Source organism: Sarcophilus harrisii, chromosome 1 (assembly GCF_902635505.1).
Source record: "Sarcophilus harrisii chromosome 1, mSarHar1.11, whole genome shotgun sequence".
Classification (NCBI taxonomy): Eukaryota; Metazoa; Chordata; class Mammalia; order Dasyuromorphia; family Dasyuridae; genus Sarcophilus; species Sarcophilus harrisii.
Genome location: NC_045426.1, coordinates 561,630,192 through 561,653,214, shown reverse-complemented (window position 1 = coordinate 561,653,214; position 23,023 = coordinate 561,630,192). Strand labels below are relative to the sequence as shown.

Here is a 23,023-nt window from a genome sequence, read left to right as displayed (position 1 = left end):
GTTCTGTTTATTTTGAGTTTGGCTGGTTAACTAATAAATGGATCATGGCACTAATGAGACTACAGTTAACATATTCAATCTTCCCACTTGGTGGTTTTATTTATTCCATGACCACTAACTGGACCTTTAATTCTCGAGTAATTTAAATTTATGAACTTTTCCATTTTATTTTTAGGAGATGGTCTAAAAAGAAAATATGTACAAATGAAATCATTGAAGCTTTTAGAAATGAAAACCCTCTCTTTCTTTATAACTAATAGTTCAGAGATGTTGATAAACCAAATTAAATCACTTCGAAATTCCAACCTAACTTCTTCCAGTCTTACTGTGTTTTCTGGAATGTTTGCTAAACAGACAACAAAACTTGTCTTAAATCACTCCCTCTCCTACTCCTTCCATTTTTTTTTTTTAATAACTTTTTATTGACAGAACCCATGCCAGGCTAATTTTTTACAACATTATCCTTTGCACTCACCGATTTTTCCCTTCCCTCCCTCCACCCCCTCCCCCAAATGGCAAGCAATTCTATACATGTTTAATAGGTTACAATCTGCTCCTTCCATTTACTAATTCTTATTGAAAGCTGACTTTCCAGACAACACATTTTCCCTAGCCACCCTTGATGGCTTTATGGCTTTATGGTTTGCAAAAACAGTGAAAAAACACTTTATTGGGTAAGGTGAAAGAAATGGAATAGTCCTTATTCCCCATTGCCACTTTCAGGTTCTCCTTCCTCCCTTCCTCATGCTATTCACGTGTTCCAATTTTTTTATCCTCCCCAATTCTTGCCCTTATACTTAGGGACTTAAACATACATATATTAATTCCCCCTCAAAAACCCTAACCACTTAGTTCTTAAACTTAGACACCTCCCATTGGCATGAGCACTGTTTTCTTTTTCCTCTATAGTACTTCATTTGATCTCATCAGCACCCACAGATTTAATTATCAACCCTGCTGGTGATTTTCAGATCTATCTATCCTGCTTCAGTCTGCCTACCTCAAGTTTCTCCCTATTCTAGCCCATTCTTTATTCAGTCACTGAAATGATTTTTCTAAAGCACAGGTTTGATCATGTTAGCTCTCTTTGGCTTCTAGGATCAAATGCAAAATTCATTAATTGGTATTCAAAGCCCTTCATAACTTAGCTCCTCCTATTTTTATAGTCTTTTACCATATTACTTCCTGACATATTACTCTTTGATGTATTGTGATTCAGTGACTGACCTACTCGCTAGTTCCATAAACAAAATGTTCCATCTTTTACCTCCAGGCATTTTTCTTTGGCTGACTCCCATGCCAAGAACATTCTCCCTTCCCCATTTCATTTATTGACATCCCTAGCTACTTTAAGGATCAAATAAAATCCTACCTTCAGAAAGCCTTCTTGAGCCCCTCTTAATTCCAGTGCCTTTCCTCTGTTAGTTACTTCTGAATACAGATTTTTTGGCTAAATATTTGTTTAATGTTATCTCCCTTGTTAGATTGGAAGCTCCTAAAAGGCGGGGACAATTTTTTTTTTTTTACCTATTTTATATCCCCAGTGCTTAGCATAGTGTCTGATAAGCGCTTAAAGAATATTTATTGACTGAAATCAATGAAAAACCATGTAGAGAAGTTCTTATTTAGAAAGAAATTTAGAGATCATGTAGTCTGTAGCAGGAAAGAAATCTCCTCTCCCTTTCTTTAAATATCTCCATTGAGAAATGGTTTATTACTTCTTAAGACAATCCATTCTATTTATAGATCTGATTTTTGGGAAGTTTTCCCTTACATCAAGCCTAAATTTATCTCTTTGCAACTATTACCTTTTGCATCTACTACTTCTGGCTCCTGGGGCAAAACAAAACACTAATTTTTTTGCCTATCCAAATAAAATGTAAACTTTCTGAGGGATAAGAATATTTTATGTTTGTCTTTCTATCTCAGACACTTCAGAGTGGTGCCTGGTACTTAACAAATGTAAATTGATATCACCTGTTCAATTATCTCTCTTGTCAATTTTTCCTCTTTCTAAAAGTCACAAAATACCCTAGCTTTGTATCTCGTGTCTTGCCACAGAGTTGACATTTGAGAATAAGCAAAAGGTAAGACTTTTTATGTCTGAGTATGACTTTCTGCAGTCTCTGTTTGTAAAGCTATGTGGCATTCTCTTCCTCTAACCCCTGTTAAGAATGTATAGCCTTTCACCATCCTGATTGCCTTCTAGATATGCTCTAGGTTATTAGTATCTGTCCATATTTTGTCATCTGAAATTGCCTCTGATATCCACTTTTGAAATCTATTTCCCTTTATCTTAGCAATTTTGTTATACATGCCTGTGTCCAATTCATTGATAAAAATGGTGAACAACACATGTACAAGTGCAGATCTTTGGAAAATAACAACTTTTGTTTGAAGTTGATATTCAGCCATTACTCTTTGGTTGTAGCTATTCAGCCTTGTTGAAAGTTCAACAAACTATTATATTATTTATCCCATATCTCTATATCTCTGCCTCTTTTCCATGACTATAGCCTGAGAAACTTGATCTTTGTTTAAAATGTAGATTTTCTCTGATTTACCAACATAGTAACCTTATTTAAGAAAAAAAAAAAAAAAAGGAAATTAAGTTGGTCTGGCATGTTATATTTTTGTTAAAGCCATGCTGGCTTATTGAAATCACTATTCCTTGGAAACTGAGTGGCTGCCCATCAACTGAAAATGGGTGGAATAAGTTATGGCATATGAGTGTAATGGAATATTATTGTTCTATAAAAAATGATCAGTAGGCTGATTTCGGAAAAGTCTGGACAGACTTACATGAACTGATGCTAAGTGATATGAGTGGAACCATTAAAACATTGTACACAGCAACAAGATTATGTGATGACCAAGTGTGATGGACCTGGCTCTTTCCAACAGTGAGATTTCAATAGACTTGTGATGATGAGAGCCGTCTGCATCCAGAGAAAGGACTATAGGTACTGAATATGGAGCAAACATAGTATTTTCACCTTCTTTATTATTGTTGTTTGCTTGTTTGTTTTTTTTTTCTTTCTCATTTTTCCCCTTTTAATCTGATTCTTTTTGTGCAAGGTGATAAATGTGGAAATATATTTAAAATAATTGCATATTTAACTTTTAATAATAGTTTTTTATTTTTCAAAACACATGCAAAGATAGTTTTCAACATTCACCTTTGAAAAACCTTGTGTTCCAAATTTTTCTCCTTCCCTCTCTTCTCCTTCCCCTAAATATAAAGCAATCCAATATAAGTTAGATGGATAATTCCATGCTTTCTTCAATATCATAAAAGTTGAACAAATTTAATTAAATGGAATCATATTCTCAAACAGAAATTATTAAGGAAAGAAATCTAAGCCATGTTACAGATTAAATTACATTCAGAGGATTCACAAAAAAGGAGATTTACATTGTCACCAAGATAATCAACAGGACTCATGTCAGGAAAATTCTTCAACATTTATCCAGGGGAGTTAAATCACAAAATCATTTTGATTCTCCTTTGGCCTCTATCTGAGAAATGTCAGTCTTACTTTATTTTGTGAGTCAGATTTTGGTCAGGTAATATTAATATTAACAGGAGACAACAGATTTTAGTTCATCAAAATTAAAGGAGAAATGGCCCTCAGTTCTGAATAATAATAAATTAATTTTGATCATAGAAAAGTCTGCACTCACTTGGAAATTCTGTTAATTTCTGCTCTGGGGATAATTTTAACTGTACTTACACATATATTCTTACAGGCAGACATGAACATTGGAAAACTGGATGTAATAGTAAACCAAATTATGAACGTCAATATTGAATAAAAACAAAGTCTCCTTGACCACTTTGTACCTGTAACCCATTCAATGTCCATTTGATCAGCTTATTTTATCTTGGGTGTTATCTGTTCTAGGTAGTCATCGGGTTCTTGGAAATATTTTCCTTTGGAAATTCTGGAATAGGCCTAATCTGCTTCTCTGGTTCCAATTCACTTGTAGGGGTTCTTTAGGTTAACTTGTTCATATGGTTAAAAACCAATTTAAATATCATGGAGCTAACTTTATTAACAGCAAGCTATATGACCACGAAATTAAAAACCCATAATTCACCCCAACAGTTCATAGTTCAGTTTTTATGTGCCACTTGCTCTTTCTGTTTTTATCTGAACCTTGTATCTGATAATGGTATCTGCTAGCTGAAGGAAGGATCTTAATGAGCCCTTCTGTCTCCTAATATTATGAGACAGAGACTTCAAAATGCAAGAAAATTAAAATTTTTCTTTATTAATGTAATTTTATGTGTAAAACCCTTAATCATCTTTGAAAACTTATTGCTAAAACATGGTCTGTATATCCCCCCTAAAAATTTTTTTCTAAGTATATTCAATTGAACTTAAAAGATGTTCAGTGCTTTTTTTACTTTTTCAGTCTTGTTCTTAATTACCTTCAAAATCAAAAGTGAAAAATTTAGTATATAATTGATATAATTTAATACATATAATCTAGGAATACATTTGCTTGTCTGATTCTTTTTTGTAAATGGTATTTTTTTCCTTTTGTACCATTTGTAAATGGTATGATTTACATGTAAAGATAATTTCCAACATTCATTTTTAATAAGATTTTGAATTCCAAATTTTTCTCCCTCTTCTTTCTTTCCTCAAGAAGGCAAACCATCTGACGTACGTGTGTAATCATATTAAATATTTCCACATTAATCATGTTATGAAAGAAGAAACAGCAAAGCCACGAAAAAAAAAGTGAAAAATGGTATGCTTCAATCAGTATTCTGACTCCATAGTTCCTTCTTTGGATGTAGATAGCTTTTCCCATCATATTGTTCTTAATAGAAATATTTGAAAGCCAATTGTGGGTATTTCCATCCATCTTAATAATTATTTTAATAATGACCTTATAAATGTGATAGTAAGATTCTCTTGACTCATTTTCTCCATTGAAGTTGAAACAAAGTGACCATAAATTCAAAATAATAAAATTTTAAAATTAAGGTCTTTTTACTTGCATCTTAATATAGTGACTCAGAGATTCAACAAGATTCATCAATTAAAAACAAAAACAAAAAACCACAAAACTTTTATAGTTCATCTACCCTGATGATAGAAGTTTGCTATGAAAAGAAAAAGGAAGCTATGGTTATATTTTTTAAAAACATGATCAAGACTGTCTCTTCAGAAAAGAAATAGCACAATGGGGAAGCTAGGTCAAGAGGCTTATGCCAACATAGTTGCAGTTCCCTCAACCTTTCTAGGAACAGACATCAACCTATATAGCACTTCTGGAATCACACTCCCTTTGAGTAGCATATGACATTTCCCTTGAATGATTAACAAGGTGATTCAGGTAATTATTCTTGAAATAAAAATTCCAAACAATTTCAAAATATAATCCCAAGAATGCTTGCCTCAGATATCAAGCTTCATTAATCACATTTTAGGATTAGGTACAATTATTATCATTTCTCTCTTGTAACAACAGATAACAATAAGCATATACAAAATCTTATCTTATTTTAAATACATCCTACAGAAGAAATCAGTCATTAGAAATTAGGAAAATAGTCACATTCTTTAATTTCATACAGTGAATACTTGATTGATAATTCATTTAAAATCCAGGGAAGCACTGGCCAGTATAAACTTCCATGCTGATAGATACCATTTTTTAAGGAATTACATAGTAATCTCCAAGGCAAACAAATACAATCTTTTAATCTGGGGCTTATTAATATTTAGTTAAAGATGTAACTTCAACTCATTCTCCAGATATAGTATAATTTTCATAACCAGTCTATCAGATTTTTAAAAATTCTTCATAAAAGTAACTTGTCAGCCCTCTCACTTTAGCTACAAGAGGTCCTAGTTTCTCATTAAAAACTACATTATATTGTAGAATTTCACAACTGGGCTGTTAGTAAGGCTGATAAGTTTTTTTTGAAAACTTTGCCCAAATAGAAGATAAAAAAAAACAAAAAACTGATAAGTCCCCAAAGAACTTCACATGCAAAGGAAAAAAGGTCTCTGGTCCTTTTTTCAATCAGTTAGGATATTGTTAATTTTAAGGCAAAATATTCAACTAAATACTTAACAGTTTTTTAATATGGCCACATTCTCTAATAATCACTCTCGAGGTATCATTTTTCAAATTTTCATCATTTATTATATAGTGATTTTCCCCAAAATCATAATACAAGAAAAATTAGTGGTCTAATAATAACAAGTAATAATATGGATTTTTAAATTAATGTAAAACTTGTTGCCAGTCAAAAAGCTTTTTTTAATATGCTTCCAAATCATCTTAAATGAAAAATTACTTCATATGTCAATTCAGTGTTATATATTAATTTCATTAAAATATCAGCAAAGAATAATTTTAAAACAAATTTTATTCATGACATTTCTAGAGCACATCACTTTAATGCCAAATATCAAGTATATTTGCATTTAGGTGTGATTTACTTATAGAGTATTAAATATCACAGTTATCTACTTAGAATACATTTCACTTTAAATGAAATGAGACTACATTACAATTTAATTTTAGGACAAGCTTAATCAAATCAAATCAAATCTAAATTTACAATCAGGAATGATATTCAAAATCTGTTTTCCCAAGGACTGCCAGCACTCTAAATTTTTCATAAGGTCCACTATTTTCAGCTACTTTATTTCTAATGATTTATGATGGCAATCTCATTCTCATCTTCCTCTTCTGGGACTCAAGAGGCTCTTGTAAAATATAAAATTGTAAATATAACGATATCATATTGTAAATCACGCAATATAAAGATTGGAACATACCCTTATAGTGCTTTCAGTACAGACATTTATTATGCTGTATACTAAATTTATTATTTTTATTTTGTAAATATCATAATTTGATAGAATGTTATCAGTCTCAGTATTTGGCTTAGTTTTAGTGTGGAACTCAAGTTAAGGACTCCTGATTTAGTCTAACCCTCTCATTTTACACATTAGGTCCACAGTTAGTAATTAAATCAGGAGATGTTTTAGGATCATAAAATGTTAATGGTGAGCCTCTGAAGTCATCTAGTATAACTCCCTCATTTTATGGGGGAGGAAAATGAGTACCTTACTATGGACTGGGATTTCAGTGGTTCCCCGTGGTGAGGAAATTCCCGTTACCAATTCAGATTGGCAATAGTTCTGCAATTTATTGTCTTTATGAGAGTTATCTGGGGACACTAAAACTTAAGTGTCTTGTGAATTGCTAGTATATGAAGTTATTAATTGAGACTAAAGAAGTAGGACCACTGAGGGCCTTTTGGATTAAAGTGGGGAGAAGGCAGGTCCAGCTCTTCGGATATACTCACTGGGAAAGACCACGATGGCAGCAAAGTGGAACTAATGTTTCAGTCACACTTTAGTAAGGCATAGGGTGTATAGAAATAAATGGTTCAGAGTGACAAAGACAGAATGTGGGGATGGGATGCCATGAGGAAGGAGGTAGGCAGGCAACAAGGGGAATAGAAGTGGGAAAACAAAGGGCAAAGAGAATTGGGAACTCAGGCAGCAGGGACTCATAGGAGGAGGAATGCTGGGGGAGAGAGGGAAAGTTGAAGTTTACAGGATTTGAATAGAAGAAAACATCAGTCATTAAGATCCACATCATTTCAAAGTTAGTGGCAGCACCTGGTGTTCTGCTGGTCTTTGAATGGCAGGAGGTTATCTGAGGACTCCAGATCATGGGCAGTTAGCAAAACCAAGGTACCATTACAGCAAGGCCTAGCTGGCTTTCCCTGATGTAGTACATATTCTCCGGATATTGCTTTTAGTAATTTATGATTTAGCTTGCAAATAACTATTATGTTCCCTTCATCTTTGGGAGAATCTGTAAATTCTAGGTTCTCCCTTGCAATCTTAACTTCTTGCTTTTGTTTCTTGTTATTATTATTATTTTTTTTTTTATAAACTTACCACATTAATTAAAAGGAGAACCAAAAAGAGAATTTTAGCACAACTTGCCTTACACAACCAAGTATGTGTTAGAGGCAGGATTTGGGCACAGGTGCTCCAGAAATCAGCTCTGTCCACTTAGCATCCATAAACTCTCTTATATGTAAATGATTGATGAATGTTTGTTACATTTAAATAAATTCAAAGTCTGGTGTTTTTTTACTGCCTCTATTTATGTTTGAGTGAAATAAATTAGCCCAAGCCTAAAAAATCTAGTTGTTGTGAAGCATCTTAATGAATAAACTATGAGAGAAAACAGATTCCCCATTTGCCTTCCACTTAGTAGGCCTTCAATAAATATTTGTTGGATCCATGGATGTTGACATCTATTTATTGTTATTGTTACATAACATTCTAGTTTTGGAACTTTGAAAAAACTCTAAATCTCAGCTCTGGGAATTGTTATGTAATCATCTTCCTCAGATAATCAATATTCTTCCCATTTCCAGTTCCATTAACATTATTTCTTTAACAAAGTTACCCAACAAGCTGATAAACAGTAACTGCTACTGTTGCTTACTTCTCTCTTGTAGTCACAAAACACTCTAACTTTCTCTCGCCTGACATACTAGAGAGACAAGGAATGTAGAAAAGGGAAAATGTAAAAATCTTAAGGACTGAACATGCCTTTCTTCAGTCTGTATTTGTCAGGCTGTGTACAAACTGTTAAGGACATAGTGTGAAATGGCAGGGGTTATGGATGATGATACAGTTTGGGAGAATTAGGGCAGGGTGAAAATGATGGAGTTTTCGATATAGTAAGAGAGGAAGGAAAAAAAGATAGAGACTGAAGGAGAAAAAGATAGAGAGATCCCGATCTCATAGATACAGAATTGGCTGGGACATCAGACGGCATCTAGTCTAAATTTATTTTGCATATGAGGAAACTGGCCAATCCTTAATCCTCAAGGGAGAGATTAAATGATTTACCAAGTATATGTAGGCAGTAAGTTTATGTGGTTAGAGTTAAGTCACATTTCCTGTATCTTAGGAACTAGTGCTTTTTCTGCTACATTTTGTGTTAAAGTAATAAGTTCTGATTATAGATCCAGCGAAAATATAAATTCCTTTCTATGCATTAATTGTCCATCATTTCATACCCTACCTTTGTGGGCTTACTACACTTTCCTTCTATGTACTTCTACTTTTTCCTTCTACTACTTTCCTTCTATGTAATGGCAAGCTCCCTGTGGACTCCTGTTCTTGCTTTATCTATTTGCTATTTCTCAAGGATCTCTCCAATCTCTTATATATTTGCCCACCACTTAAAACTTGATTTCTCTGATGCCCTACTCCTCTTCCTTTATTATATCACAGCCTCCTCAAATTTCACATAATATTCTGTTTATATTTCTATAAAGCATTTATATATAATTTGCATTATAGGTATATGTTTTGTGTTACAATCCTATGAGTTCTAGGAATCTAATCCAACTTTTGTTTGCTTTAAATTTTTAATATCCCTACAATGGCCTGACACAATGACACAGGTGCTTTAAAAATGTTTGAATTGATTTTAATGAAAGTTTATGATGTGGAGCATGCTTTAATTTTATTTTATATAACATATACCCAAGGTCTCTATAATTTTTTCAGCCAGGAAATTATTTCTAAAGCTGGAGTTCTTAACCTTATTGTGTCATGGACTCCTTTGACAGTCTAGTGATGCTAAATGAATCCCTTCTCAAAATGTTTTTCACTGCATAAAATATAATGTGTAGAATTACAAAGGAAATCAATTGTCTTGAAATACAGTTATCAAGATAGTTTTCTGAAAGTTCATGTAGCGTCTTATGATCTCCTCTAAAGAAGCATCCTTGCTTCCTCACAATCTTTATTTTAGGGTCTTACAAAAAAAAAAAAAGAAGAAGAAGAAGCATCCTTGTGCAGTCCTAGTGTAATTCTTATACAAACCTCATTAGCATTTTCTTTAGCAAGTTGCCTTATCAAAATGTCTGTTACTGCATTTTCACCATTAGTTTGTATGACAGCTGTTAACAAACATCCCACAAAATCAGCAAAGGTTCATTTGGCCCTTGTGCAGTTTTTGTGAAGGCCTCTCCCTTGTCATTTTTACTGGGGAGAAAAGCCCATGCTTTGATAGCAGCAGGAGCAATTTGTTCATATGCTGCTATGGGGGTAATTAATCTGTACTGAAACATCTGTATAAGAACCTACACCTGTTAGTTGGTCATAGGTGATTGGAGGATTAACTCCACTATGACTATTTTGTTGGGTTTGTATCCTACAGAGCTCACTATATTCAGAAAGCCACAAGTTTTGTCCAGGTTCTAAGCATGTTCTTGAGACTTCATAAGCCAAATTCTGTAATAACATCTTAACATAAGGTGATATAGCCCCATAAAGAGTGCAAGCCTTTTTCAGGTCTTTGAGGATTTCTATATCAAAAGGAGTGTATCTTCTACTTTCTTGATCTGAAGAGTTAAACTGTTGAATCACGGGATACGTTCCTATTTTCAAATCAGCTATATCCTGCCCTTCTTCTGTGGCTTTAAGTAGTGCCTTTTGCAATCTAGTCATAGGAGGAGGTGATTACTGGGGGGGAGGTGCTGGTGGTATCACTGCCCCTCCCACTACTCCTCCTCCCTCCATCCCAGAAGGTGAAGTTGATGGGGGGATGTCAAGAACCACTTCTGGTTTAGGCAAGGCTGAAGCTGCCTTGTAAGAGCGAGTATCACCACACCCTTCAACATTACTTAACTCCTCATGCCCTCTGGTGATATTGCCATTAATCTGTCCTTTTTCTTCTTTTTCCTCACACTTCCTCACCTGGCTGTTCCTAAAACTTTTCTTTTTTCTATAACTTGCAGGACTCTTTAAGGCCAATTGTATTATGTTGTATATATAGAATGTTTCCTTGGAAATTGAACCAGGACCTTTATCCTTGTAGTATTCACATAGTTGATCTCCTACTAATTTCTAATTATCTGGCCCTATATCTTCTTCCTTTACAAACCAAGAGGACATGCATTCTAATGTACCCAAGAGTCTAGCGATCTGCTCCCAAGTTACAAGTAAGCCTTGTCCCTTGATCAACTTTAGTATGCGTTCCATAGCGCCCCCTTGGGGCAGGGGTGGGGGTGGGGCTGTGGATGGGGGAGAATCTTTTCCCAATATCTGCCTCATTTCAGCTAGAAAAGGTTACTAGTTTAGCCCTTAATAAAGTAAGTTCCCTGTTTGTCTATTAAAATACTCACCCTATTTCCTGGTCATCAGGGACTTCTTCAGTGAAATTAGGGTCCTTGGTCCACACATTGGACACCAAATGGAAGTCCGAGTTAGCTCCCTGAAGGCCTCAGAATCAGCCAGAGTCAGGATAAGCAAAAGTCCCTGGTCTTTATTCTTGGTCTTTAAGGGTAGAAGTGAACAGGATGGATGCAGGATCTCCATGACCTTCCTTTTCCACCTCCACCACCAAAGTGATTCTGGCTTATCTTACTCCACCCCCTAATCTTTTCCACAATTCTCTGAATACACCAAAAGATTGAACCAGCACAGAATAGTGGGAAGGGCCATTTTCAAAGTATATGCTTACAGAGTATTGTCCAATCGGTAATTAGCCTTAAGTGCTCAATTGTCCAACCTCAGTGCATCAACTCAGAGTTTCAGTCCTTTACAGCAAATATTTATTAATGTTAATCTTATAACACATTAAGGACATAAAATGAGTGGGTTGTGAACTGGATAATTACTTGTTAGTTGGTTAGCTACTATCATTTAAAAATAACTTTTTTTTAAGACTTTTTATAGAAAATGAACTCTTAATAATTTACTTGATTTCATAATCCATTACTCTCAAATCATTTCTTTTTGTAATTTTACTGAAACTATTACTTAATAAAAAAAATTTCTGTGAAAATGTACTTGTATTATTTTCTTAATGAATTAGTTGAAATTATTTTATTTTAAAATATGTTTTAATAATTGTTTAAGGGAAAACAATATGGGGGAAAGCATGACAGAAATAGGAAGGACAGACAGGATAAATAGGGAATAAGAAGATTAAGATTGATTCTGTATCATTTTCTTACTGATCTTATTTATAATTAATTGATTTTGTCCTGTAATTGTTTAAGTCATGGTTCTTTGTCTCTGAACTTCAGAAATCAGCTAGCCTATAATGGGTTAATTAGAAATATAGCTCTCTTGCTAATCACTGACCTATTCTTGCCTTAAGGAGTTTTACTAGTATTGAGGAATATGTGAGAAACTAAGAGGGCCAGGCCTTACATCTTATCTCCACCAAATTATTCTTGAAGGTCTGCTTTGCTGATTTTGCTGTCCAAAAGTTGGGGCCACTCACTTGGACTCAGACAATAAGTACTTCTTAGTTTCCTGACAGAATGGGGAAAGGAGCATTGCCAGCCCCCATTACCAAACTTCCAACCAGTCACATTGCTCTTAATCCCATAATGTCATCTATCCTATTTTTCTTTTGTTAAATTCTAATTGTGACAGGAATAAAGCCTGAAAGTTATATTTAAGGCATTTAGTTTTGTATACTTTGATAAATCCATTTGTAATATACTTTTCACCGGAACTGACCCCATGTGTCATTGATAGATCCATGGAGTAATTTAACTCTGAAATTTAACATAAGCATTGTTGGGCACTTCCCCCCCTTCCTTGCCATTAAGACTGGAAATTGAGTTTCACATACCATTGTGACATAATGAAGGAGAAAAACAGGTGTCCACTACTCTGAGTCCATCCTTGTCCAAAACTATCCTGGAATAGAATTATGTTATGTTGCTTCCTGCCTATGCTCTCATTAGAAGTCCCTATCTATCCAAGAATAATCCAAATCCCTTCTCTCTCTCTCAAGTAAAGACAAGAGCTGTAAAATGTTAGACTAATTGCCTTCGCAACTTCTAGATCCTGGCTGCAAACCCTTTAAAAGTTCCCTGACTCAGTTCCTTCTTGTCAAATGACTTTTGAACATGAGTTCCATTTGATTGGTTAGCCCAAACTCTACACATTAAAAAGATTAAAAACTAATCTCTGTCTTTCTTCAGTTTCTATGGCATTGCAGCATGTCATTGCTTTAGGGCTGGCCCCCAAATCATTCTGGGACCCATATAAATAACCCATAACCCTTCAGTAATCTTAATCCTCTCTTCCAGGTTGCTTGGATTTACTGGCCCCCAAGAGAATCATCACAGTGATTATGGCACTGAATATGTTTCCTAGGACCTGTCCCAATCAAACTCATCCCAAGTATTCCTGCCTGCCAAGAATCACCTCAGGGTTTCTGCCTGGGACACACACATCCAGTGTAATACAATGGTGCCAAAGCTTTAAGTTGAATTAAGTGACCTCTGAGGTCCCTTTTCATTTTAAACCTGGTTCAGTCACTTAATCACTTGTCATCAAGAAAACTCCTGTAATCTAATTTTTCTAGCATTCAGTCTGCTCTTCTCTATCCACACTCCATATGGTTTCTAGATTAATATTAATAAAACAAAGATTGAATATTTTAGGAAGCTCCACAGCTTCTCTCTTGCCCCTCCTTTAAATAAATTCAGTTTAGCATTTAAAGTCTTTGGTCATCTATGAAGGATAGGCTTCAGGCTATCTCTTCATTCTTAATTGGAATTTGCTCCCTTTTTTTCCTCTTTAGGTAAGATACTTAGCAATTGTATGATATGGGAGACACTGGCACAGGACTACCCAGTATAGCGTGCTCTCATCAGAGAAGGTGCTGTGCTCTGTTAGTAAAGCAGAATGGAACTAGCTACAAAAAACACGAAATATGCAAAATTAAAGAAGCTACCCCAACAATTCATATGGACTATTTGTGTCCGATTTGTGGCAGAGAATTCTGAGCTCAGGTTGGTTTGATCAGCCATAGTCAGACACATTGTCACTCAATTCTTACAGTGATGTCATTTTAGTTGTCTTCGAAAACAAAGGACAACAACAATACAACCTCAAACTTGACCGATTCCTCTCTGCCCCTAGTTGTCAGATATATATCTATGTTGCATTAAATGTTTCTCCCCAAGAGAATTTAAGCACCTTATTTAATCTCTGTATTCTAAGACAGGACCTGACAAATAGTAGATGCTTACAAAATGCTTTCTGAGTGAATAAAGCAAAACTTTGGAAATTTCTTATTTTAGTGGAGGTCTTTCACTGATTCCTCACTCCCTGACATTCAATACTCTTTTATTAACAGAGAAAGAGAATTAGATTCAAAAAGTAAGAATCCTTGCTAAGAAAAATAAGAATTGATGATTACAATAATATATAAAACAGTAATTTTGTCATGTTAGTTGATACTAATGAATAATATTCTTTTGTGGATGGGGATTGTTCTTCCAGTACCTCAGTAACGTCTGCTAAAGTGGAAGTGAATGGTGTTCACCTGCATTATCAACAAACTGGAGAAGGAAAGCATGCAGTTTTGCTACTTCCTGGAATGTTAGGTGTGGCATTTGGACTTTCATTAGAACTCTTTTATTTGCATGTTTTAAAATACAATATAATTATAGTTCTGTTTGCCAAATATCGGTTATTGCTTTCATCATCTTCAAAAAATTTCTACTAATGTTTTCAACCATGAAATTAATGTTTTAGAAAAATATGTAACTTTCTAAAGTGTTTAAGACTTTTTGAACACTTGATTCTACTATTAGAAACAACGTAGAATATTAATTATCTAGAATTCTTTCTGGGAAAGGGAATAGAAAATTAGAATTAAAATTGATACTTAAATGATGCTTAAACCCCAAGCCTTTTCAGTTCTAACCTTTATTGAAAATCTAAAATATTAGATTTTTGTCTTTCCAGAAAAGGAATGTAATTAATACATTTTTTGATTAAAGCGAATATTTCAGAACTCAAAAGTTTTTTTGGGAAAAGAATGTTAAAAATTGTTTTTATACATGTAACTGGGAAAAATACAAAAGTTTTCTAAAAATTAAATAAAATATAAAAAAAAGCTCTACACCATTTTCTCATGGGAATATCTTATATGTAAAAGTTAAAGTAGGTTGAACTTAAACCATGATGGAACTTAAAACGGCTCAATAAATCCTAATGCCTAGCAATTTCACTAGACTCCCTAATAGTTCAAGTTCAGAGTCATCTGAAACCATAGAAAAGAATTTCATTCTTTTCTTTCCTTCTCTATCCTTGTTCACATTTTTATTATTATGATGACTTGAATCAAAATTGGTAATATCAGGCAGCACCACTTGAACAGCCACATTTGAACTTGTCCTACTCCCATTCTAGACAGATAGCTGGGGCTTGCCTGTTGGTGAGAGATTACTGACCAGCAAAACTGTTTTCCCAAATATGACTGAAAAGCATGCTGACCAGATGTAGTGAATTCCCTCTTTGTGGATCCCTTTAAGACCTTTATGGTCCATGGTAGACCTTATTTGACTCTTTAAGTTTAGGCACCAGTGCCCCTATAGCAACATTCTCAGTTTTCCCTCTTGAAGTCTGTGTGTAGCAGGGAGAATTATCTGCCCTCTGACTCTTGGAGTTTATTTATAGATCCAAAGCAAAATTTGACAGGTTTTGTCTTAAAAATTATTTTTAATCCTTTATTTCTATATGCCATCCTTCAAATTCTTTTACAATAAACTTACATAAAAAGGGGAAGGATAAGAATATATTTGGAAAAAATAAAGGGGGAGGATAAGAACACATTTGGAAAAAAATTATGTAGTGCTTTAAGATTTGTTAAGCATTGTTCTCACAACAATCCTTTACAATTGAGCCTGCAAGTATTATATTATTCCTATTTTATATACAAGGAAAATGAACTCAGAGGTTAAATAATTTGTTTCATGATTAAACATTCAAACCCAGGTCTTAATGATTCCGAGTTCAGCATTCTTTGCACCATTGCTTCTCATTAGTTTGTTTAATTCTGGAGACTATATTTTAGGAAGAGTTGTGACAAAAAAAGATGGCAAGGATGGACTCAACCATAAAATATGAAGAATGGGTGAAAGATATTTAACTTGGATAAGAGACATTTTCATTGTCTTCAAGTATTTGAAAGGCTGTAATATGGAATGAGGGTCAAATTTGAACCTTTATAGTTTTAGAAGGTGGGGCAGAATTTCTAGTGTGGTTGCTAAAACTCTTGATTTATAATCAGAAAACAAGAGTTCAAAACTCCATTCTTCAGTGGACAGGGGAAATAGCACTAAGGATTCATATCCCTCCTCTGATAACTATTTTGGTATAAATCACTTTATTTCTAAGCCTCAGTTTCCTCATTTATAACAGAAAGGATATTGGACTTTTAGGATATCATCCAATTCTAATCCCTATGAACAAGAGGAATAGGCTATGTTTTGAGTTACTAAGTCCTTTGTCACTAGAAGTGTTCAAACTATTAGGATGATGTATAGGAGATTCCTGCAGTAAAAGGATTAAATTAAGGATTCTTTCAAGTTAAAATACTGTGATTATTACAAGCAATGATAATTTTTTAACATTTGATTTTTTTTGGTTTTGGTCAGTGTATAGTCCTAATTTTATGGGACATTCTATGAAAGTAATCATCAGATCAGTACATGACTATATTGATTTTAAATAGTGTTTTAAGAAGCTTTAATACAGTTTTTGAAGCTTCTGATGTGAAGAAAGAGGCTACAAAGTTCCACAAATATCTGTCTCAGGCAGTAACTAATTTAACTTTTTTTTGGAATTAATCTTGAGTGAATACCAGTTAGAATTACCCTGAGAATTTTTTGGCATTCAGATTCAGATTCATATTTCAAATGTGGAATATCTCTTAGAATGAATAAGTGAAAAAAGTGAATGATTTTTTTAAAAATGGAATATACTTTTAGGACAGAATCGGATCCTAGCTTCCACCAGTATAGGTTTATTGAGGTAGCAGAGTCAGATGGCATCTATCTTTCATTATGGGATCAGGCATGGTCTACAAATAGATTTTCTGAAGTTAGAATAGATAATATAAACAAGATAGAATGAACCCCTGGTATTTATGATAGCCCATTATCTTGGATAGTACATTTTGGTAGAATATCCAAATTTAGAGATTGGTACCTATTTATGGATTGGTCTGTGAGGGCTCATACAGAAATGAAATAGAGTTATTTTTAATTCTTATTTGATATCAGTTTGAGTTCTTCTAGTCTGTATCTTTGCACAAATCTGTGAAAAGAGTATGGAAAGTATGATTGTAGCCAGAGGCCAGATACCCTAAATTTGCTGGTGTTAATGTCAAGCATTGACAAATAGTGACAAAAGCTGAATAGATAGGTTGGGAGTGATAAGAATTCACCCCACTGTAGTATCAAGAATATCTTGGTACAATTTTGCCTATTGGGCATGTATGAATTTGCTCAGCTTTCTCACTAAGAGAGTCTAAAAATGTTAGTTTTCTCTAGTTTCTTAGAACTTTTCCTTTTAAATATTTTAGCCAGTTGTTACCAGAAGAAAAAAAAAAGATAATATAAGGCTAGCCCAATTTGCATAGTAAAATTTTTCTGAAAGTTCAAAAGAGGGCATTCTCATTTTGAAAACTATCTCTTATTTGTCAAATTCTTAATCATATAATTTTGCATATCATTTTATTGAGGAGCATTCTATTTCTGAACTACTTAAAAAAATCTTTCAGTGTAAAATTATGTCAGTGCTGTAACTCCAGATCTGCTTTTATTCTGTTTCAATAATTCTAAACTAAGTAAATCAGGATTAGTGAGTATTCAAGGTCCTGAAAAGGTACAGGAAGTTATTGAGGAACCACCAACTACCTCTCTAAAGAACTGTCTTTCCCAAAATAGCCATTGGGGGGAACCCTAGACAGGATTGTAGAGTAAACAGATAATCCAGGGAATATCTATTTATGATAACACTAAATTGCAACTAGATCTTTATTTTAAAGATGTTTCTGTACCTATCTTAAAAAAAAAAACGTTTTATATATAATTAAATTTCTAATTTATGAGTAACAAAGTGACTATTTTTAGGAAGTGGACAAAGTGATTTTGGACCCCAGCTCAAAAACTTGAATAAGCAGTTGTTCACAGTAGTAGCCTGGGATCCTCGAGGATATGGGCATTCCATCCCCCCAAATCGCGATTTTCCCGTGGACTTCTTTGAAAGGGATGCAAAAGATGCTGTTGATCTGATGAAGGTAACGGGTTTGGGAAGGGAGGGAAGAAAGAATTTTTTTCATTTGACTTTTCTTCAACTCTGTCTTAAAAACCAGCTGCCTATAGTCAAATCACTCAAGATAGATGATTGTCACATTAAAATATGAGTAGAAGAAATATTCCACAACTTCCATTGGTGGTCACAAAGGAAACTACTTCTTGTAGTTCTGTCCTTTAGAAACAGAAAATAACATCTATTATTCAGCACAAATGACTGCTTCATGTATTAGAAGATGTTGTACAACATTTATATATTTTTATTTAGAGAATATAGAATCAGAGAATATAATATATGAACTTTGTAGATATCTGTTAACCAGATCAACTGGAGCCAAACAGAGCCGGCCAGAGACAGGAGAGTCAAGACACAAACAGAAGTTTAATTAATTTCAAAATGAGAAAAACAGCCCCCAAGCAGACATACATGTGCTGGAGCTCTGCCCTTAATAGGAAGTAGGGGGATAGGTATGAACTGAGACAGTGTAGAGAGATCTCTATAATTCTATCTGTGGCTGCAAAGATCAGCAGGCCTGACAATGAAGAGTAACAGTAACATTGTGATAAATTTGATTCATAAAAGGACTTTATACTTTTCCAAGCTCAGAGATCTGATGCTGGGGAGGAACAATTCTGGGACTTTGCTGGGGCTAACTAAATTCATCCACCATGTAAAGGATTATTGTTATGCCAGGCTTAAGGTACAGCCTGCTTGCTGGGCCTTAGCTCTTGGAAACGGGGTATCTCCAAATATCTTGACATACCTATTCCGAAAAAGAAAGCTGCCTTTTCAGTAAAAAAAAAAAAAAAAAAAATCTTCATTCAAATCATTAGTACTAATATTTCAAAGTGATTCTTTTTGTACAGCAAAATAACGTTTTGGTCATGTATACTTATTGTGTATCTAATTTATATTTTAATGTATTTAACATCTACTAGTCATCCTGCCATCTAGGGGAGGGGGGGGAGGGTAAGAGGTGAAAAATTGGAACAAGAGGTTTGGCAATTGTTAATGCTGTAAAGTTACCCATGCATATAACCTGTAAATAAAAGGCTATTAAATAAAAAATAAAAAAAAGTCATTAGTACTGAAGTTTTCATCAACTCCAATATGATCAAATGTAGACTTTTTGTTTTTAGTGTTTTCTTCTTATTTAAATCCCTTCTTATTTTAGAGCATTTTCTTTGTTTCTATAAAGGGCTATCTACAACAGTACTGTCTCTACTTTCCTTTTAACTTTTACTGTCTGGTTTCTTATCATTTGACAGAAACAGCTCCCTCCAAAATTACTAAGAATCTCTTAACTGATAAATCTAATTGTCTCTTCTCTGTTCTCATGATGTTGAAAGACCTCTGGTACCTCACTGGATAGAGCGGTGGTATTAAAATCAGGAGGATTTTAAATAAATCTTAAATTTAAATAAATTTTAAATAAAATCAGTTCAGATTCGACAGAAATACTTTCTAGTTCTGTGATCCTGGACAACTCACTTAACTACTAATTACCTTAATTTCCTTAACTATGAAATGGGGATAATATGGTAATATCTGTATAATGCCTTGAGCATACTGTCTGGTGTCTAGTAAATTCTATAAAAATGCATATTCTTCCTTCCTCATTTCTTAAGCTCTCTTTACCCTTCAACACTGTTGATCCCCTTCTCTTTGATGCTTTCTTTTCTAGGTTTTCATGACTGCTCTCTCCTTGTTCTCCTTCCTACCCATCTGACCTTTCCCTTCTCTGTCTCCTTCATCCTTACCATGCATGTTAATGTAAGAAGAATTCTCTGAGGATCTATATTGTGCCTTCTCCCTTTATACTGTTTTATTTGGTTATCTCATCAGCTCCCATGATTTCATGATCATCTCTATGCAGATCACTCTCAGATCTACTTATCTAACTCAGTCCTCTCCTATCTTGTCTCATATCTACATCTTTAAACATAGTGAACTGGATGTTCAGTAAACTTTTTCAACTCAATATATTCAGTACCAAGACTTCCATTCCAAGACTTCTGCTCTTCCTAACTTCTCTCTTACAATTGAGGGTCCTTCTAGTCACCCAGGCTCAAAGTCTATGTCATCTTTCAGAATCATTCTCTACCCGTCAAGTCCTGTTGTTTCATCTTCATGATATTTCTCATATATGCCCTCTTTTCCCTCTGACATTGACATCCCTCTAGGGTAGGCCCTCATCACCTCATGATAGGACTATTGGAATAGCCTGCAGGATGGGCTTCCTGCCTCAAATCTTAGCCCTACTCCAAGTCATCCTTAAATAATCTGATAGGGATAGGGAATGTCTAGTCTGCAAACTACATAAGAACCTTCAAATCATTTGCTAAGGCAATCACAATAATCTCTCTCTTCTTGAGTTCTATAAGTTGATAATCTTGTATTGTTTTTGAATGATGTTGTAAATATCCAAATGATCCTTGGCAGAAGAAAAAAAGTCCTCTACCTCTATGTTAAATTGATCTTCCTAAAATTCAGATCTGATTATATTAACCCCTTCTCCTCCAATCAACTCCAGTGGTTCCCTTTTACCTTCTGGAACAAATATAAAGTCCTCTGACTTTCAAAGCCCTTTGTATCCTGGCCCCTTCCTTTCTTTCCAGTCTTCTTAGAACTTATTTCTTTTCAGGTCCTCTTTGTTCAAGTTAACTCTGGTATCCTTGGTGTGGCTGACTTAGGACATTCTGTCTACTAGCTCAGTGTTTTCTCTGGATATCTCCTAATGCCTTTAACACACTCCCTTCAGATATCTTCAAGAACAGTCCTGCCTTCCACCAGAAACCTTTTGCCAGACTTCCTAAACCTTAGTGGTTAAGATTATGCCCAATTTATCCTATATTTATCTAGTTGGGTCTTCCACATTAGTCTATGATCATCTTGAGAGCAGGGACATTTTTTGTCTTTCTCTCTATCATAATTCTTAGTACAATGCCTGATACTTAGTGTGTGCTTAAAAAAAGCTAGTTGAGTATTTCACTTGCTGAGTGATTAGTCACTTCATAATTACTTATTCATAGGGAATAAATTTGTTATACTTTCTGTGCAAAGCAGTTTCCTAAACCTTAGGAAATGCTGTAGTCTTGCCATAACTTCCTATTTATGTAGGGGGGAAATGGAACAACTATTATCAACGTTGATAACCTAACTTTATGTTCTACAAAGCATTTTACTTACATATGTTATTGCATATGAGCCTTACTAGATTATTCAGAAAAGCCATAAGTGACTTGTCCACAATGAATAGCTACTAAGTAACTGACGTGGGTTTTGTCCTCATCTTTTCTGATGTCCCTCACAAAAATATTTCAGTTGACTGGAACATGTGGTAGGTGTACCCATGGATTACATTTAAAGGGCAACTTCCCTATTCAGTTTATAACTATCTTTAGTAACTTCTGTTTTGATCTAAATTCCTGTTCTCTTTGGGCAGTAAGTGGTATGTAGTGATTGAACCATTTTTTTTTTTTTGTCCTTATAATTATAGTCTGACCTCCAGAGACCCAGCTTGCCAGTTTTCCAATTTCTCCCTAGATAAGGAAAGATTTCTTATAAAACATTGAACCTCTTAGTGATTAGGTAATATCCCTCAGGCAATCATTTTTTGTAAACAGGCATCTAGGTTCAGACCCAGAAGAGTGTTAATATGTTTTCTTTTACTAATGGAAACTGAAACTTCCCCAAACTTGCTATTACTGGTAGGAGCTACTCCTAAACCTGACATGAGAAATAAACTCCTTGTCTAAAGAAAACTTGAGTCAATAAAAATTCTTGTTTGCTCTTTCCTTCTTTGCATTCCCCTTCATGTATGATGCTAAAGCTTGCCATTTTACTATATAAATAAAAAAAATAAATTTTCTCTATAGCCATTCTTTATGACTTTATCATGTCCCCTAACCTTTGACTTTTATATGTAGCCTTGGAGGATAGTGGGGAATTTTAGACTTTTGTTTTATAATAATATATAGAGGGTCTGAAAAGAATGATTTTGTGGCATATATCGTTGAGTGTTGTCAGAATTAAAGCCAAAGATTAGAATTTCACTTATACAAATATACAAAAAATGCATAACTTACATTATTATAGGGGGTTTTAGGTCTATTTAAATTTATGGTTTAAAAAGAAAAGAGCAAAGATTTTCCTTGTAGATATTATATTTAAAGAATTCTTTTCAGCTACCAAAATAATTTTTATTAGATGATATATGGAATGTATTTTTGATAAATTACCTCAAAACCAGAAATAATCAAAAGCACAAACTAAAGTCATTCTAGAGTCCTAGAATTCAAAGAAACTAGAATTGTCCCAGAATTTTTTCTGAAAGGAATGATTGGAATGTAACTAATTATAAAGAAAGTTATAATACTCAGTTGTATCAAATCAAAGTTAATATTGAACATGCTATTTTGATTGATGCTCAAAAATTTCTTCTTGTACTTCAACGAGTCTTCTTTTATGATTTAATTCTATGAGGTTTTCTTCTTTCAAAAAAAGTAACTTGTAGCTCCTACATTTTACACATATGGGCCTAATTTTCAAACATTGTAATTCACTAAAACTCCCAAATACTATCTTATTTACCTCGAAAAGATGTGTGCTTGTATGAGCAATGATTTAAGTGGCTTTCTTGTCTGAGAACTATTTCAAAAAACTCCAGATTCCTTCTCTAAGTAAGATAGACCATTTTTCTGCTAAGTTTCTCTGCCCTTTAAAAAAAATTCTTTTTTCTCTAGCCCAGGATTATTTACGAAGTATCCAAGCACTTAGATACACTAAAATAACTGGAAATTAGGAAATTTTTTCTTCTTCGCCAATATAGCAGAAAGACCAATAACTTCTACTGTACATTTTGTTTT

At 34.1% G+C, this 23,023-nt stretch overlaps 1 protein-coding gene across 3 annotated transcripts in view; it reads left to right on the top strand.

The window, feature by feature from the left end:
* The window catches only part of BPHL (biphenyl hydrolase like), a 60,105-nt gene that overhangs the window by 2,154 nt on the left and 34,928 nt on the right, over positions 1-23,023 (top strand). For 2 of the 3 annotated variants that reach the window (XR_004231039.1, XM_012541688.1), the window contains exons 2-4: positions 13,130-13,292; positions 14,331-14,434; positions 17,972-18,138. Coding sequence is in view for 2 of the 3 variants with exons in the window: in XM_012541688.1 (XP_012397142.1) it covers positions 13,174-13,292; positions 14,331-14,434; positions 17,972-18,138 (390 nt within the window). In the remaining variant the exon portion in view is untranslated. The remainder of the gene's footprint in view (positions 1-13,129; positions 13,293-14,330; positions 14,435-17,971; positions 18,139-23,023) is intronic. The other variant, XM_003760222.4, reaches the window with a different exon arrangement.